General features: G+C 37.6%; 1 protein-coding gene across 2 annotated transcripts; it reads right to left on the minus strand.

The window, feature by feature from the left end:
• Nucleotides 1–678: 678 nt before the first annotated feature.
• washc5 (WASH complex subunit 5) lies at nucleotides 679–17,371 on the minus strand. 2 transcript variants are annotated; one of them, XM_056266180.1, is made up of 29 exons: nucleotides 17,286–17,371; nucleotides 16,752–17,001; nucleotides 16,488–16,633; nucleotides 16,182–16,266; nucleotides 16,008–16,108; nucleotides 15,651–15,843; nucleotides 14,693–14,845; nucleotides 14,145–14,258; nucleotides 13,886–14,057; nucleotides 12,294–12,421; nucleotides 11,302–11,431; nucleotides 11,117–11,229; nucleotides 10,875–11,041; nucleotides 8,892–8,967; nucleotides 8,696–8,806; nucleotides 8,468–8,608; nucleotides 6,453–6,533; nucleotides 6,094–6,195; nucleotides 5,831–6,010; nucleotides 5,597–5,721; nucleotides 5,332–5,494; nucleotides 2,785–2,887; nucleotides 2,375–2,454; nucleotides 2,159–2,262; nucleotides 1,946–2,075; nucleotides 1,705–1,801; nucleotides 1,468–1,621; nucleotides 1,023–1,110; nucleotides 679–916 (listed from the first exon to the last, which is right to left on the minus strand). In XM_056266180.1, exons 2-29 carry the CDS (start codon nucleotides 16,935–16,937, stop codon nucleotides 860–862), a joined length of 3,480 nt encoding a protein of 1,159 aa, XP_056122155.1. In that variant the 5' UTR covers nucleotides 16,938–17,001; nucleotides 17,286–17,371; the 3' UTR covers nucleotides 679–859. The 2 variants fall into 2 exon arrangements, with proteins under 2 accessions (XP_056122155.1, XP_056122154.1); XM_056266179.1 differs by lacking the exon at nucleotides 17,286–17,371 and adding an exon at nucleotides 17,098–17,232.
• Between the last annotated feature and the right edge of the window lie 445 nt (nucleotides 17,372–17,816).

Below are 17,816 nucleotides of genomic sequence, written 5' to 3' on the forward strand. Positions count from 1 at the left end.
ATGCACATTCGTACTGGAATTAAACGTCAGTCTGATGCCAATTGTCATAATCAATGCATCAGGCATCTCAGCGCATTGATCCCTGATTGAAGGACACAACCAAAATATCAATGAATGTATTTAAGGCAAATCATATTCAACACAAACAGAACACCCACACACATAATGGAATCCAGGACCGCATTAACCCTTTTTTGTTTTTCAGCTGTAAGGTCTTTATCAAGTCAGCCGCTGTCACACCCTGTTGTTTCTCTTCTGTTCATCTGACCATGTACACAGTGTTGGTATTCATAGATTCTTCATGGCTATAATTTTCTTTCATTGTGTGCTGTACATAGACTGATAATTAAAACGATAAAAGCTCTTTTTTTCATACAGTATCCATTCAGTATTGTAATATATTTAAGATAAAAGTAAAACTTTCATTCAAATCATGTCTCCTGTGTTGTGTACAAAAAAAAGGTACAGTTTAATAGTTTTAGTACCTCAAAATAATAATTCGCAGTCTAAATTCTGATAGGATGAGCCACAGCGTACAGTTAAACCAACGATATTCGCAAAAAAGGAAAATTATATGAGGTTGATGTTGCCATCATTTTATAAAAGCAATAAATCATGAGAGGTTGTGAGTTAAAGTGATTCATTCTTTGAAAGTGTGCTAAAAAGTTCATCAAAGTTATCAAAACATACACATATGGCATTTATTACACCAGCAGACAGACATCCGGTCAGTAACAGCTACAAAAGATCAACATGTTTAAAAATTGAAATGTTAAAAATGCTAATTGCTCAATTTCATTAGTGCTTTAAGAGAAAGATGAATGATATCAAATATGATTTGACATTATGACAGGCATGTTTACAGCACAGTCCTGAATTCATCGAAAATGAAACTCGGCACATGAGCCTCTGCCACCTGAAAAGGAGAGAAAACCAAAATAACTATTACTCATGATTTTTTATGTGCAGTATTTGTGTCTTTAAAGAAAATGAATACAACATCTCATGGCAATATTTCCTACCTTTCTGGGCAGTTTAGTGTAACGCACATAGTCCTCCAGAAACATTAATGCTCCGACTACATCTGAAGGCATGTCTGGAATCTTCTGACTGTAGGGAACAGACGCTGTTAGACACTTCTGTTGCTATGATGCCGAAAAGTACAGCATTTATTTAAAAAGCTTCGTCTTAATTGGGTAGGATTAAGGGATGTTGAATATGGTCATACAGAATAAAGAATTAATATTTGCTTTATAAGTACTAATAAACAGCCAATATCCTAGTAATATGCATCCTAATAAGCAACTAGTTAATAGTGAGAATTGGACCCTAAACTTAAGTGTTACCAAAATCTTAATAGTGCTAAAATAGTCTTTATTTTATTCAATACAAAATATAATTTCATATTTTTCTGGACATTGTCTGGTGAGATTCACCCTTCTATCATCACATAGTGAAGTGAGGTACCTGGTGCACTGCTCCATTATGGAGCGAATAAACTGTCCAATCAGAGCCAGGAACTGTTCTGTGTATCTGGAGTGAAATTGTTTGAGCAGCGTCAGGAGACCCAGGACCAGAGGAGCCCAATCCACTGGATCTGCAGCCTTCCTGCACGTCATCCCTGTGGAACCAAAAACATTCAAAAAAATCTTACCTACCCCAAACCTTTGAACAGATGCAAAAAAAAAAAGAAAAGTTACAGACCTTGGGTTTTATTGTACTGCATTTTTGGCAACTGTGCGATGAGGAACAGGAAGTTCACAATGGGAAAATAAGGCAGACGCTTCGTCGTGATGTAGATCTGAAAGTTTCAAATTGATAAATACAACAAAATTGATGATCACAGGTCACATCATGTCAGGCAGTGAAGCACTGAAATTTGGGCCTATCTAATAAAATAATCACTGACATGGAGAAATGAATATTTCTCATATACATGACTCACTTTGTTTAGTGGGTTGTGGATTCCGGCCGCCTCCAGATAGGCGGTGATGTCGTAGAGCAGGGTGTTGTCGTCTTTGGGATACGGCAGCGATGGGTCCTGGTAATGTGCTTCAATATCGGACAGCAGAGACCTGAAAATGACCACACTTCCATTGTAAGTTGTCAAAACTAATCCAAGTACAAAAGGAAGAAAGAAACATCCTTCCCAACCCACTTGTTCAGATTATCCAGTGCCGCAGCGAGGTGTTTCGAGTCAAATTTACAGGAGTAATTCAATTCGTTGGCGATCTGCTGCCTCAAGATCTGCATCTGACCCACCTGTGAAAGGATCACGGTCTTTTTCAGCATGAATATGCAAAATCAAATAGAAATAATGGATGGAAAAACAAATGTTCAAAATGAAGTCTCAGAAATAAAAAGAAAGCGACACCTTCATGATGGCTTCCAGATAAGACGCCCAAATCTTCTGGGTTTTGGCCACAGCGTTGGTGTAAACTTTGCTTGCATTTGCTGAATATTGATGCAGAAAGATAAATATATTAAGAACATAACTGTGGGAATAAGTGTCGGGCTTAAGGCCCGGGTATACTTCATTTTCCACATTCCGCTCCGTCTCTCGCACAGTTGAGCACACGGGCATTTTAAAGTATACTCCTTTGGCTGTGAGCACGGGAAGATGCGTTCGGCACGTGCGCACTATCTAGTGGACTTTGTTTTCAAGTGCACCATCCAAAAAATTGGGCTGCACGCAGATAGTGTGCGCGGAGCCTGAAAATTACACGGAGAGCAGATGGCCGAAGTATACTTTGGGCATTTTGGAAGTGCATCAAACACACATACCCACAATCCCTTTGACAGGATTGACAGCTGTCAGCAGAGCTTTAAACACGTCAACCACCGCTTTGTCTTTCAGGATGTTCCTCTGAAGGACTGTCAGGAAGTTCTGCAAAGGAGAAACAAAGACAGATTTTTTTTAATTATTATTATTGTTTATATTATTATTATTATTATTTAGATGAAATTTATTGTGATGAGGGGATTTCATGGTATTCACTAAATATTTATGTAATTATTTGTACAGACATTTATTGACTGATTCAATTGACTTTTTGATTCAGTTACGACTTTTATGATTCAGTTCCTGAAAGGAAGCTTCAAAAACTCAGTAACCATTCACTCCCATTATAAAGCTTGGAAGAGCCAGGATATTTTTTAATATAACTCCAATTGTGTTTGGCTGAAAGAAGAAAGTCATATACATCTAGGATGGCTTGAGAGTTTTATGAGATTATGAGATCATTTTCATTTTTGGGTGAACTAACCCTTTAAGGCCCTGATATACTTCAAGCGAAATTGAAGAACGAACGAACGAACTTGTGTGATGTCATTTCCAAAATGAAGTTCGTTTAGTGTTCGTCTCAGGAGTTCGAAATAGCTTGCCAAAGCAAACTTTCCAGAAAACCCTTTGAACTACCATTGAACACACTGGAGAGCTGCTTTATAGTAAACACTGAAGTTATAATTCACAATTCTTTCATGTTTTGCTACTTTTAAACAATCTATTGTATAAAATACTGTATTAATAAATGTGATGTGATTGATGTGAATTGCAGAGCCTGTGCAAACATATCCACATCACTACAATCAGACGCTTTCTTAAGTGCAGTTCTCTCACCGTTGTCATTTTTGTTGTGTTTATTTTGTCATTGAGAGGAAAGCGCGCAGCACATATTTACATATTCCTCTAAACGCCGCTCCAACAGTGTGGGACGTTCGCTAACAGTATACGTACTGCTAGTCACGTATTTTGAACTTTTTTTTTTATCCCTAAGCAAAGAATGAAAAAGAACTTCACTGTGAGTATATATAAGTCACTTCACTGTCAAGTCTTCGTCGTCGGTTAGGAACCTGGGTGTGCTCTTTGATACCAATCTTTCATTTGAAAGTCACGTGTCTAGTATCTGTAAAACTGCATTTTTCCATCTTAAAAACATATCTAAATTACGCCATATGCTCTCATTAACAAATGCAGAACAATTAGTTAATGCGTTCATGACATCAAGACTAGATTATTGTAATGCTCTACTGGGTGGTTGCCCTGCACGCTTAATAAACAAACTACAGCTAGTTCAAAACGCAGCAGCTCGAGTTCTTACCAGAACCAGGAAATATGACCATATTAGCCCGGTTCTGTCAACACTGCATTGGCTCCCTATTAAACATCGTATCAATTTTAAAATATTGTTGATTACTTACAAAGCACTAAATGGTTTAGCTCCGCAGTACTTGAGCGAGCTCTTAACGCATTATAGTCCTTCACGTCTATTGCGATCTCAAAATTCCGGCCAGTTGATAATACCTAGAATATCAAAATCGACTGCTGGCGGTGGATCCTTTTCCTATTTAGCACCAAAACTTTGGAACAGTCTTCCTACCATTGTCCGGGAAGCAGACACACTCTGTCAGTTCAAAGCTAGACTAAAAACACATCTCTTTGACCTAGCATACACATAATACATTATAGACTTCTATAATTCAATGTTAGGCTGCACAGATTAGGTCAGCCGGAACTGGGAACACGTCCCGTAAATCCTGATGTACTCGTTACATCATAAGAAGAATGGCATCTACGCTAACTTTAGTGTCTTTGTTTATCCCGAGGTTTCCCCGCAGCCTGCCGGATCCAGGTCGTATCCAGATCTGACGAAGGACCCGATGACAATGCAGTGCTGAAGTGTCAACTATCCTCTCGCTATGGAGGATCCCTTTCCCACTCTACAGATATAATAAAGCGTTGTTGAAAATCCGGTTCGCGTACCCCGAAGTGATAAAATAAAACAAAATTCTTTATCAAATGTATAGGCAAGACAAGTAGTTTGTTTAGGCATGGTTTTTAGGGAAATAACAAACCTGCGCACATTTATTAAAACGAATATAACTATAGAATAAATTTTTTATGCGCATGTGAACGCATGTGAATGCCATCAGGTCACAGGTTCGCGTTTAAAGTCTGTTTAGAGAGAATGCCGTCGTCTTAGTGGCCCCTAATGTAATAACAAATGATAATTTTGCTGGAAGTGAATCAATCACAACTAACTTTAGCTGGAAATAACATTACTCAAAAATCGCTATAAAGCCAAAACAATCTCTGTTACCGTAAATTGTATGTTTATCACTGTAAAGCTGCTTTGAAACAATCTCCATTGTTAAAAGTGCTATATAAATGAAGATGACTTGACTTGATTATATAGGGGCCTTTACTAAATTAAACAATACACCTTGAAATCGTACATTTCTATGCAATTTGACTTGATTTGATTCGTTCAAATCATCAATCGTCAATTTCAAAATCATTGCATTTCAATAGAAATTGAACACAAGTTTCACCTGCAGCTCCTTCACGATCATGAAACACAAGAGTCGGTCGAGTCCGTTCAGCCCGAAGGTTCCCAGCGTGTCTTGAATCTCAGAGAAGAGTCGGTTGTTGGTCACTTCCTGATGCGTCCTCAAATCGTACCAAGTGTTCAGCTGGTCAATGTAACACGTCATTCTGAGAGGAATAAAGACGAGGAACATGACTTTTCTCCAGACTTTTGGCATCTGGCCGTCAAAGCATCAAAAGTTTGAAACAATCAGTTTTGCGCTGACTTACTTTGGATCCGTGATCCTCAGGATTTCCCTGCAAAGGCGTCCAATAAACGTGGCGGATTCATCGACAGACGGATACTTAGGAATGGGAATGTGGGTGGACTGGTAGACGCTTTGCCAGTCTTGGATCTGAAAAGAACATCTTTAAATCAACACTAGCAGTATAAACTATCAACGAACAACAAAATCTGAGGTTTAAAAGAAGCTCAATATGAATAAGACGCTACAAAGACAAGACCTTCGTCCTGAGGAAACTGTTACACTCCTGCTCTACGTTGTAGTTGATGATACGAGACACTTCCTCCTGCCAGATCTTCAGTCCGTAGATGCTCACGTAATCCTGAATATATTCGAATGAGCGATAAAACCCATCCATGGTGGCAGCCATTTCCTTCAGCTTTGGCATCAGCTCACTGGGCTGAAAGAGAAACGATATGATGTTCTAAAGCACAAAGGACAGAAATATAATTATTTAGCAGGGCAAGATGAAGGTTTGCTCACTTTGGCTTTGGGGTTGAAGATGAGGCCTTTGTGCAGAGCGTAAGCGACACGTTTGACAAGCTCTTTCCTGATCCCGTCCTCCAGAAGCTGCTTCGGATCCACCTGAAACAGACGTGTTTTCATGGCTTCCGAGCTCTCATGGTATAAACGTATAAGAATGTGTAATACACCGTAAACATAGAAATAAGGTTAGTTAAACCATGTTCTCAACTACATTATTCTCAACAAGATATAAAAAAAATCCACCCTATTACCTGTAATTCTTAATGCAAATTTATGGTCTGCATCAGTGCAAAAGGAAAATGCTGTGATCTATCAAAAATGATCAAAGTGAAACATTCAGAGAATCTTTAGAGTACCTTGATAATGCCGACAAGTGTGGTCTTCATCATCAAAATACCTTCAGTGAAGACTGAGATGGCATGAGTGAGTTTAGCTACCTGTCAAATGAAGAACGGCAGCGAGTTACTATATTTATTATCATTTATAAATAATTACACAATATATATACATATATATATTATGGCTGGGCAACGATTAATCGTGATTAATCGCATCCAAAATAAAAGTTTGTGTTTACATAATATATGTGTGTGTAGTGTGTATAATTATTTTGTATATATAAATACACACACATGCATGTATATATTTAAGAAAAATGTGTTATTAATATATCAAATATTTATATTTATATATAATATTAATTATGTATAAATATATATAAAGTATATACATGCAAATATTTCTTAAATATATACATGCATGTGTGTGTATTTATATATACAAAATAATTATACACACTACACACACATATATTATGTAAACACAAACTTTTATTTTGGATGCGATTAATCGCGATTAATCGTTGCCCAGCCCTAAATATATATATATATACACAGAGTAAAATAATCCAAAATATTATAAATATATGGAGTGTAAAATAAATACAAATAAATAATACAATAGATAGGGTACTAGGGGTGGAACGGTACATGTATTCGTATTGAACCGAAACGGTACGGGCGTCACGGTTCGGTGCACGAATTTGCACGGAGAATACACGGTACAAAATATTTTCGCTCTATTTGCTTTTGGTGTGACTGCACGCGGCAATGAACAGGCTGCGATCAAGATTGCAATGCTGGAGTGTGTGTGTGCGCGCGAGAGAGAGAGAGAGAGAGAGAGAGAGAGAGAGAGAGAGAGAGAGAGAGAGAGAGAGAGAGAGAGAGAGAGAGAGAGAGAGAGAGAGAGAGAGAGAGAGAGAGAGAGGCGCGATGAACAGTGTTTGTGTGTGTGTGTGCGAGAGAGAGAGAGAGGCGCGGGCGCGAATCGCGCGATCGAACAGTGTGTGTGTGTGTGTGTGTGTGTGTGCGCGCGCGGGCGCGAATCGCGCGATCGAACAGTGTGTGTGTGTGTGTGTGTGTGAGAGGCACGGGCGATCGAACATCAGAAACATAAAAACATACTCCGTCATTTTTTTCATACAGGACATCATTAAAACTGCAAAGTGTTTACTTATATTTGTGTACACTCGCAATAAAACACAACATTGTGCTTTGTCACACTCTAAACTCTTGTCAAACTGTAACCTACAACAAAAAGTTTTTAATGGTAGTATTATTTTATACGGAAATCAATTATTTATAATTCAGATGAGAATAAAGTTAGGGTTAATTAAAATGAAGGAAAACAAATATATATTGATCTGAAATAGCAAAATAATTTTAGATTCATTCAGGTACAATTACCAAACATATCTCAAGGACTTTTCGTCTTTTTAATAATTTATTAATAAACTAATTATATAAAACTACTGTCAGTGCACTACAAATAAACTGGTTCTATGCCTTTATTAATAAAACTTATTTAAAAAATACAAGGCTTAAAACATTTATAAAAAAAGCCTTCTGCATTTTTGTTTTGCTATTCACTCCATTGTACCGAAATCGTACCGAACCGTGATGTCTGAACCGAGGTATGAACCGAACCGTGACTTCTGTGTACCGTTCCACCCCTAATAGATACTACATTTATAATATAATAGATCAAATAAATCATAAATCAAAGGCAGCACAAAAAATACTATACTACGTTGTTGAATAAATTAGGGATGTGTGAGACTATTCGACTGGTCAATTAAACGATACCGCTGATAATCTACAGGTTTTGTGGAAGAAAAAAAAAAAAACTTGAAAAACTCAAAAAATGAATAAAATATTCAAATTGACTAACTAAAATGTCATGTCAATATTTCATAACTTTCAAGCCAAAGGCGGCATGTTTATAGTAAGCTTCCTAGATAATATCACATCTGGTTTGATAACACTATCGCATATTACCGCCACATTCAAGAATTCAAATGTATCTGTCGTACCTCATAACGGGCACTGAGTTGAGAGTAGTCCTTCAGTTTGTCTTTGTCCAGACGTGTGGGCACCTCCATAATGTCATGGATCTGCAGTTTGATGATTTTGGCCAGCGAGGTGAACATACTCTCTGGAATGATCTGCAGTACCTGGTAGGAAGCATGTTTGCATGAAACACGTGTACAGAGGTATGGAACAAATACAGAGACATTAATAAAGTCATGTCTTCTCCAAACCTTTCTAACATAAGCCACCAGCTCCCCGGAGTAAAACTGAGACACGCTGAGCAGATCTGGACTGTTGACCTGGTTGATCCGTAGAAGAGGCAGATCCAGCGCAGACGCCAGCTGTTCGTGTTCACAATTAAGAGCAGATTCAGTTAGAAGTGGATTTGTTTCTGGTGTCACACATTACCAGGCCAGTCTGACTCACCTTTAGAAAAGTGGCTCTGAGTTTGGTCACCATCGAGGGGTTTGCTCTGATGCTCTCTTGCATTATTGAGGTGAAGCTGTGAGAAACACATTGGGAAAAGGAACTTTAAAGTGCCACCATTGTGCTTTTTCAGATATTAACTTTAATGTAGTGTGTGATATAGTTGTTTGTGAATGTTAAAGGTCTGTAAAGTTTCAAAGATCATAGTGCCTGATAAATGGAGTTCGAAACCGATTCTGAACCGCCTGAAACGAGTCGTCAGCGATTCCAGTCTAACTTTCTGCAAGAACTTATGTTGATTTGTAACACATTTGCATAATGATTAGCCCATGGTCTTTATTGGCTGCCTGCAAACAACATCTACTTTGACCCGCCCTCAAACACTATAGTTGTAGCTGAGGCCTTGAAGAGTTTGGTTCGTGTTGTCGACGTGTCGAGAAGATGCTGTTTTCTGCGCTGCAAATCTACTTATCTATTTATTTACACTGAACAAAATTATAAACGCACCCCATTTTTCATGAGCTGAACTCAAAGTTCTAAGACTTTTTCTATGTACACAAAAGGCCTATTTCTCTCAAATATTGTTCACAAATCTGTCTAAATCTGTGTTAGTGAGCACTTCTCCTTTGCCGAGATAATCCATCCACCTCACAGGTGTGGCATATCAAGATGCTGATTAGACAGTATGATTATTGCACAGGTGTGCCTTAGGCTGGCCACAATAAAAGGCCACTCTAAAATGTGCAGTTTTACTGTATTGGGGGGTAAAACTGTATTGATTGATTATTAGACAGATTTGTGCACAATATTTGAGAGAAATAGGCCTTTTGTGTACATAGAAAAAGTCTTAAATCTTTGAGTTCAGCTCATGAAAAATGGGGGCAAAAACAAAAGTGTTGCGCTTATAATTCTGTTCAGTGTACTTATCTATCTACAAAGGATGAGGGCTTGCGCTGAAATTAATATAGAAAATTTTGACAGAAGTGTTACTGTCAGTATCACTGTGTATACAAGTGCTTATGAAGCCGTAGACACTGAACTTCAGATATCGTAATGAGCCTTTCGTTTCCGACAAGCGCTGTAAGAGGTGGACCAATCACAGCAGACTGGGCTATCTGACCAATCAGAGCAGAGTCGGATCTCAGAAAGGAGGTGTTTAGTGAAACCTGATCCTTTATTGTGCCGTTTCACTCAGAGAAAAGAGATGATACTGCAATGTATATTTATGAGAAAATGAATGTGTTTTTAACCTTGGATGCACTAGTAGCGATAGAACTAGCGATGACAAAAGCTGACTGTTTTGTGGCTTCTCGTCATCTGCATCTCTGCCAAAAAGCTGTGCTTGAACACACCAAAAGGACTAAAAAGGCAACTGTCAACTAGCACATGCTTTCAGCGCCCGCGATCTGTCTATATCAGCAGGTGTCAATAGTCTATTTTCGTAATTCAAAAAGAGAAACCGAAACTGGGACTACAGAAATACAAACCGTAAACAAAGCAGTGATTGCTTACTATTTTGAATACCAATCACGCGGATCAATTTCTTCATTACAGTCAGCTTATGTTATTATGAAAATTGTGTGCATTCAAATGCTCAGGTAAGATTAGGTAACATTTTAACCGCCTTCTGTCTGTACCGTCTTGACTTCTTTGCTCGCTTTCACCACTTTTGCTTTTATTCACGTGCACTGACTCACCAAACTAAGCTGAACAGCCAATCAGAGTTCTCTCTCTCACCGACGGCCTGAGACATGATGCATCAGCACAAAAGTGCGGAACACACCAAAAAAACCCCGAAGCCGATCGACACTGAAAAACGGCCCGACATTGCTCAATGGCCGGAAGTCAGCTTGGTATGTTCCGGCCTTAAAGCTATTGCAAGAAACCTCCAAAACAAAATTACAAATCTTTAAATAGCATAATAGGGGAACGTTTACCTTAAATGTTTGAGAAAACAAAAAGAGGCCAATGTAACGCCAATACCTGTCAATGATCTGCCAGGCGTAGGACAAATCCCCCACAATCTGCATTGTGATTAGCACCTCTTCTTTAATATTGATGGTGCGGATCATCTGATGGAGGAACTTGCGTGTGTCCGCCAGGAACTGACACACCTGCAGGTTCGACTCCAGCTGGTGAAACTCTTGGACCTTCCCAGAGAAACAATTTCATGTGAAATCACTGAAGAGAATTACATCACAGCACATGTTCAGATGTGTTTGTACCTCCACAAGAGCCTGAATGAGCTGCACAGTCTTCCTGCCAGCAGCGGTCGAGTCCTCATAGTTCAGGGACTCGATCTGTTTGGAGATCTCTCTGAACCAGGCCTGGAGATTCTCTGATAAACAAATCAATGCATGAGCAATAATGTCTACAGTGCCTTCTGCATGTTGTGGTTCTGCATGTTTACCATTTTTCTCCACCCTGGTGAGAGGTTTGACCCCAGAAAACACCTCGGCCAGCTCCATCATTCTCTCTGATCCTTCCTTCTTATAGCTCTCCCACTTGAGCTGCTTCTCTGCCAACATCTGCTTGAACATCTGAAAATCACGCAAACCGAGAGAAATGAATAATGAGAGGCTTCTTTGTGAGATCCCATATCAAAACACAGTACCATTCAAGTCTGGGGTCGGTAAGATTGTTTCATGTTTTTGAAAGAAGTCTCTTATGCTCACCAAGGCTGCATTTATTTAATCAAAAATACAGTAAAACTGTAATATTGTGAAATATTATTACAATTTAAAATAACTCTTTTCTAATTTAATATATTTTAAAAAGTAATTTATTCCTGTGATGCAAAGCTGAATTTTCAGCATCAATACTCCAGTCTTCAGTGTCACATGATCCTTCAGAAATCATTCTAATATGCTGATTTACTGCTCAAGAAACATGTATTATTATTATCAATGTTGAGAACAGTTTTGCTTAATATTTTTGTGGAAGCTGTGATTTTTACAGGATTCTTTAATGAATAGTGTTAAAAGGAACAGCATTTATTTGAAATAGAAATCTCTTTTACCATTAAGTCTTTAGTGTCACTTTCGATCAATTTAATGTGTCCTTGCTAAATAAAAGCATTCATTTCTCTAAAGAAAGACAACACATTTTTACTGACCCCAAACTTTTGAACAGTAGTGAACAACAAAAATGTTATCTTGCATGAAAGTTAATAAAAACCTTAACTATGGAAGGCTATATTGGCCTCACAGACAGATAAATACACAAAATTTGTAAGTCCACTAGACAAAAATACAGTCAGAACAGGATGAAGGTCTGAGCTGAGATTGGTAGATATGCCCTAGGATGAATTACATTTTTACATTTTGGTCTTAGGTTACAGATAAAACAAATTAACAAAATAAGTGACATTTGAGGCACAACTTTAAGATTATTTCGATTTACCTCTTTGAGTATGAACTCAAACTGGGCCGTGTCCAGCAGCAGCTGAAACAGAATTTTGGGATTGTATTTGGAGTCATTGATAATTTGCTCTTTGATCTGACGCAGTCTCTTGTTGTTTGGATCATAAGCTTTAACAAAAGAACAAAAAAACAACAACAATTACTTAGAAAAGCATTTTGATGCATTATATCGAACAGCAAACTCTACAAAGGTATCATTTCTTTCAAATGGATTCAGTAATCAAAGCTCAAAACATTTAAACCAATGGGGTCTAGGAACCACAAGGGGGCCTCAAGATAATGTCAAAATTTAATTCACTCCCTCAACAACTGTCATTTTTATTTTAAGCACCAGAATTCCTATGGTCTTGAAAGGCCTGGATATTTAACACTTTCCTCGCCGCTGACGAAATGTTCCGACATTTATGAGACAACGATTCCCCGCCATTGACGGAATTTTCCGGCTTTACGTGAACGGTAGGGGGCGCTATAATGCATCTTCTGAAGGAGTAGAGAATATCCAGATCAAAACAGGCAAAAAAGTAGTAGAAACCAGTGATAAAAGAATTGCTTATGTACATTATAGTCTTTGGAAAAATGCTTCTTTTACGAAACTTACCCACATTGAAGTGTAGATAAAAAAAGAATGCATGAAGCTAGAATAAAACGTTTTTGTTTGTTTGTTTGTTTGTTTTTAAAAGCAGAGGCCCTGTTCTTTTTTTTTTCCATATATTGCATTTTCAGATATTCATACATATGCTTTCTGGGGGCTATGCAATTTTTGTCAAAATGATCAAAAATCTACTTTTTTTTTTTAAGTGCTGGTGGTGAAAGAGTTAAGCAAGCCTATTATTACAACTGTAATTTCTAAACCTGGAAATGTCATGTCCAATGTACTTGAATGTACATGTCAATGAAACTTCCAGAATTATGGAATATACTTCTTTTAATTATCTAGAATTTTTAAATACACTGCCCGGCCCAAAAAAGTCGGGGAGTTACTTCAAATCAAGAGGTGCATCAATTTTGTGTCAAGATCTTGTATTGCTAATGCAAGAGTCCAGCACTCTATAAAGTCTCCTTCAGCACATCCCAAAGACTCTCAATCAATTTAAGGTCTGTACTCAGAGGTGCCAATTCATGTGTGAAAATTATTCTTCATGCTCCTCCCACCCATTCTTTCATTCTTTGAGCCAGATGAATTATGACTTTGTCATCCTGGAATATGGCCATGATGTGTCTTCCTACACACTCCATCAATTAGGGTTAGAAGAACTGTTGCCAAATATATAACATGCTAGAAACATAAAAATCCCTGCAATGATTCAATAATAGACTCTTAAGCATTTGCCAATTTAAATCAAAAGAGTGAAATGTTTTGCCCAGGCAGTGTTTAATAACAATATATTATTATATAATTATGTATTTCTTTAAATATATTGACACTACTAGTTTCTGTAAATAAAAGAGGTTAAAAATATTTTGTCATTACAGCAGAAGCACCAAAAATATCTGATATATGGTCTTTGAAAATGTGGGTGTCTAAGTCAAAAAGGTTGAGAAGTGCTGGGTTATTGGCGTTATTGGCCTCACCGGACTCTGCAGTGTGTAGCATCAGCCAGCGGATGGCAACGTTACAGTCACGGAGGCAGTTGAGCAGTTTGGGAATGTTGTCCAGGACTATTTCTTCTCTCAGGAATCCCTCCTTCAACAACTGCTGCACCTGCGGCCGCAAACTCTCCACACTGGCAGCGTATCGACCGGCCTGAGACGAGAGAACTGTGTGTGAGCCCAGAGTGACTCTGGTTTAGATCGAATGTGTGTGTGAACGGGAACAACCGTGTGACTGTACCTGTTCTCTGATGTTGGCTGTCTCCAGCGTGTAGTTCAGGGCTATTTTAGCAGCTTTATATGGTTCCCACGCTTCCACCAAGTTCACAGTGATCCCCATGTATATGCTTATAACCTGAAGATTTAATGTCGATATTGCATTACAAACATATCATGCATATAACATTTTCATAACATCAGTTGTGGTAAACTGAAGCTCAAGCATCCTCGCTTGATGTGTGAGAACCAATGATGTTCATTCTCGTGTTACGGAGCACGTTTGAGCTTCCGCAAGAACCAATGAGGTTTGTTCTTGCGCAGAGCAGGTTCGGTTGAGCTTCTGTTTATGTTCGCTGATCAATATGTGGATAAAAGCCTAAATTCAATCTGTTCATCATATCTTTTTAAAGCGTCAAAGTGGTAGTTACATAGCTGTCAATGGAGGGACAGACATATTTCATCAAAAAGTTCTTCATTTGTGAACTTCTGAAGATGAACGAAAGTCTTACAGGTTTGGAACGACAAGAGGGCGAGTAATTATGAACTATCCCTTTCATAAAGTCTTCTCACCCAGTTGTCAGGGAAGTATTTGTCCACGATCTCTCTCATCTTGGCCTGTTGCGTTTGCAGGATGGAGGGGGTGAAATATAAGCAGACACACAGCATAGCGGCCTGTGTGGCCAGCGCTGTACTACGGTGCTCCGGCAGAGGATACGCAGAGACCTAGAACAGATGAAACATTGAACATGAAGCATTATTAAACATGAGTTATCTGCCTAAATGAGGGGTTTTCAAACGTACAGATCCCAAACACCCCGAATATGTGAGGAACCTCCTTCCAAAAATATAAATATAAGCCAGCATTTTAATGTATAAAGAAGACAAATGTAGAAAAATATGAAAAATGTATTAACTAGAAAATATACTTTCTATAAAATTTCTGCATTTTATCTGTCAACAGAATGAAATAATTTGTCTTATATAATAATTATTTTTATATATGCATTTAATTGTATATATTATATACAAGTGTGTGTGTGTGTGTGGATTTGTACAGTTTTTCTCTGAACTATTTTTGAATAGAATAAAAAATGTTTTCTCAAACTTATACAGTATATAAATATATAAATGTTTTTACACCTTTTCTTGGAACATTTATCTGTCAATAAAATTAAATAGTTATCATTTTCAAACTTGTTTTATTATTAATAATAGTTTTTTTGCACTTTTTTCTTTGAACTTTTAGATTAAGTAACTTTATTGAATTTTATCCATCAAAAGAATAAAATTATTTTACATTATCAAACTTATTTTATCATTCATTTTTATGTTTTAGAAAAAAAAATTGTATCTGAACCTTACTGATTCATTTTTTGTTTGTATGTCAATAGAATATTTTTTTTTAACATAATATAATTTACTTTACTATTTATTAGTATTATTTTACTTTACTGTTTTTTTTTTTACACCATTTTTCTTTCACGAGGAGCCCCTAGCTCCCCCAGTTTAAATCACGCTACTGTCTTGCCTGGTTGTAAATGTCATCAGAGCGGAGGCGGCCGATCACCATACTGATGAAGGTGGTGCTTATGGGAACTCTCTGGAAGTAGCTCTCGGGGTAGTTGGGTGGCCGTTTGGCTCCCGGGTGACTGGAGTATCCCGTGCTGCGCAAGAGCTTGCAGATGTCGTCCAGGTTGGAGTCACCCGAGGAGCGAGCAGCGCTGGGGAGATGAGAAATAGTGTTTAATGTGTAAATTCAGTAGCACCTGGACGTGTTTGTCCATTTGATGAGATAAATCATCTAATCTGAGCTACTTTCAGATGAGTTGAGTAAAAAAAAAAAAAAAAACATCTCCAAAAAGAGTAAGGCAAGATATTGTCTTACCTGTATCTGTAGTAGGACACCAGCATCCTTTCTCTCACCTCCCCCTCCATCTTCTGATCAATGACCAGTAACATGACTCCATACAGGTACAGAGCCTCACACTGACAGAAATCACATGCATTTACAAACTGATTTACTCCTATTTGTTTTATATTTAGTGAGTCAGAAATTTACCAGCAGCTGTTTCCCATCTTCATTCAGTAAAACAGTTTCCAGTGTTTGTTGAATGTAAACCCCTTCATTGAGATCATCCAAGTACCTTCAGAGGAACCAATACATTTCTTTAAATTGAATAAATAACAATAAAAAGATTTGATTTAGTGAGAAATCAACTAAATTATGTCAAATAAATAAATGTAGATTTGCTCCAAAAAAACTAATGGTGCTGATTTGCTCGTGTTGAATGTTCCCCTTTTTTTTGCAAAAAGTGTTTTAATCACTAGGATAATTTCAGATACGTTGCGTTTGAAAACAACACACCTTATCAAGTCGACAACATATTTATGGACACTCTCAAAGGCCAGGTAGAACCGCGTCAATATTTCTATGTTGTTTTCCCGAAACTCCTCATCCAAATCCTGGAGCTCCGGCTTTGCTTCTAGTTTACCCTCATAATACTCAGGACCCTAGAACACACAGCTTCACATCAGAACCAGTTGCTTACTGCAAATATTTCTGATCATCTTAGAAAGATCAGATCCCATTCATTTAAGATGATGTAATTAGAGATGACAATGAGAGTACCTTAAAGTAGCTGAAATCACAGATTATGTCTCCATATTTCTGCTGGTCACTCTTGTCTTTGAGTCTGAAAACTGCAGGAATGAAGTCTGACAGTCTCAGTAATTCTGCTATGATGGCGTTTCCTCTGGACACAATCCTCAGGATGGCCTGACCACACAGGTTGTTCTCTGCCAGGAAATCCACCATGATGAGGAAGAAAACAGCAGATCTGTTCTCTGATCATTCAGTCTCTCCTCAGTGATGGCCAGATCTGATGACATTCAATAAAAAAAGCATTACTTTTCAATACTAACCACTTAATTGACTGCCTTCATTACAGATTACGGGGATTTTACATAACTCTAACCTCAAATTATTTATTCCTCATAATATAGTTCAATAACAATCTACTGTTTATTGCTCAATCTGCGCTAAAACGGCATGAACGCACTAAATATAGTTAACTATAAAGTGATGCACTATAATAGCCGAATCCACATTTATACGTTTATATGTTTGAATTATGTTTTTTGATTTTAGATTCTGGTCACTCACCCTTTGCAGTACAGATCAGACACTTCCTGTTTACAAATCACGTGGGTGTCACGAGGGGAGCTCATTGGTCGCTCCGCCCAGCGCTGAAGGCTAAATGGCTGCGTACTGGTCAACTGCTTCAAAATAAAAGTCTCACAGTTGACGTTTGAACATGTTTATTTTAGTGATTCTTCAAATAGGTAAACATTTGTGTGCCCTAAGACATCCTATTTGCGTCTCTTTAATCACGTTTTACACATTTTTAATGATTAGATTTGTGTGAATTTCTCTTGTGTGCCCTAAGACATCCTATTTGCGTCTCTTTAATCACGTTTTACACATTTTTAATGATTAGATTTGTGTGAATTTCTCTATCTATACATTTATAAAATGTTAAAATTACAATAATTGTACATTTTATTGTCCCCCAAAGAACGTACGCAATAATAATAATTAAAACAAATTTCAATTAATTTGTAATTTCATTGTAATTTTAAAGAATCACTTCCCATTTACTGCTGTCAACTCAAAGCATTTTACTGATTTTCTTTA

This window comes from Rhinichthys klamathensis, unplaced genomic scaffold (genome assembly GCF_029890125.1).
Source record: "Rhinichthys klamathensis goyatoka isolate OS25496 unplaced genomic scaffold, OSU_Roscu_1.1 h1tg000246l_1, whole genome shotgun sequence".
NCBI lineage: Eukaryota > Metazoa > Chordata > Actinopteri > Cypriniformes > Leuciscidae > Rhinichthys > Rhinichthys klamathensis.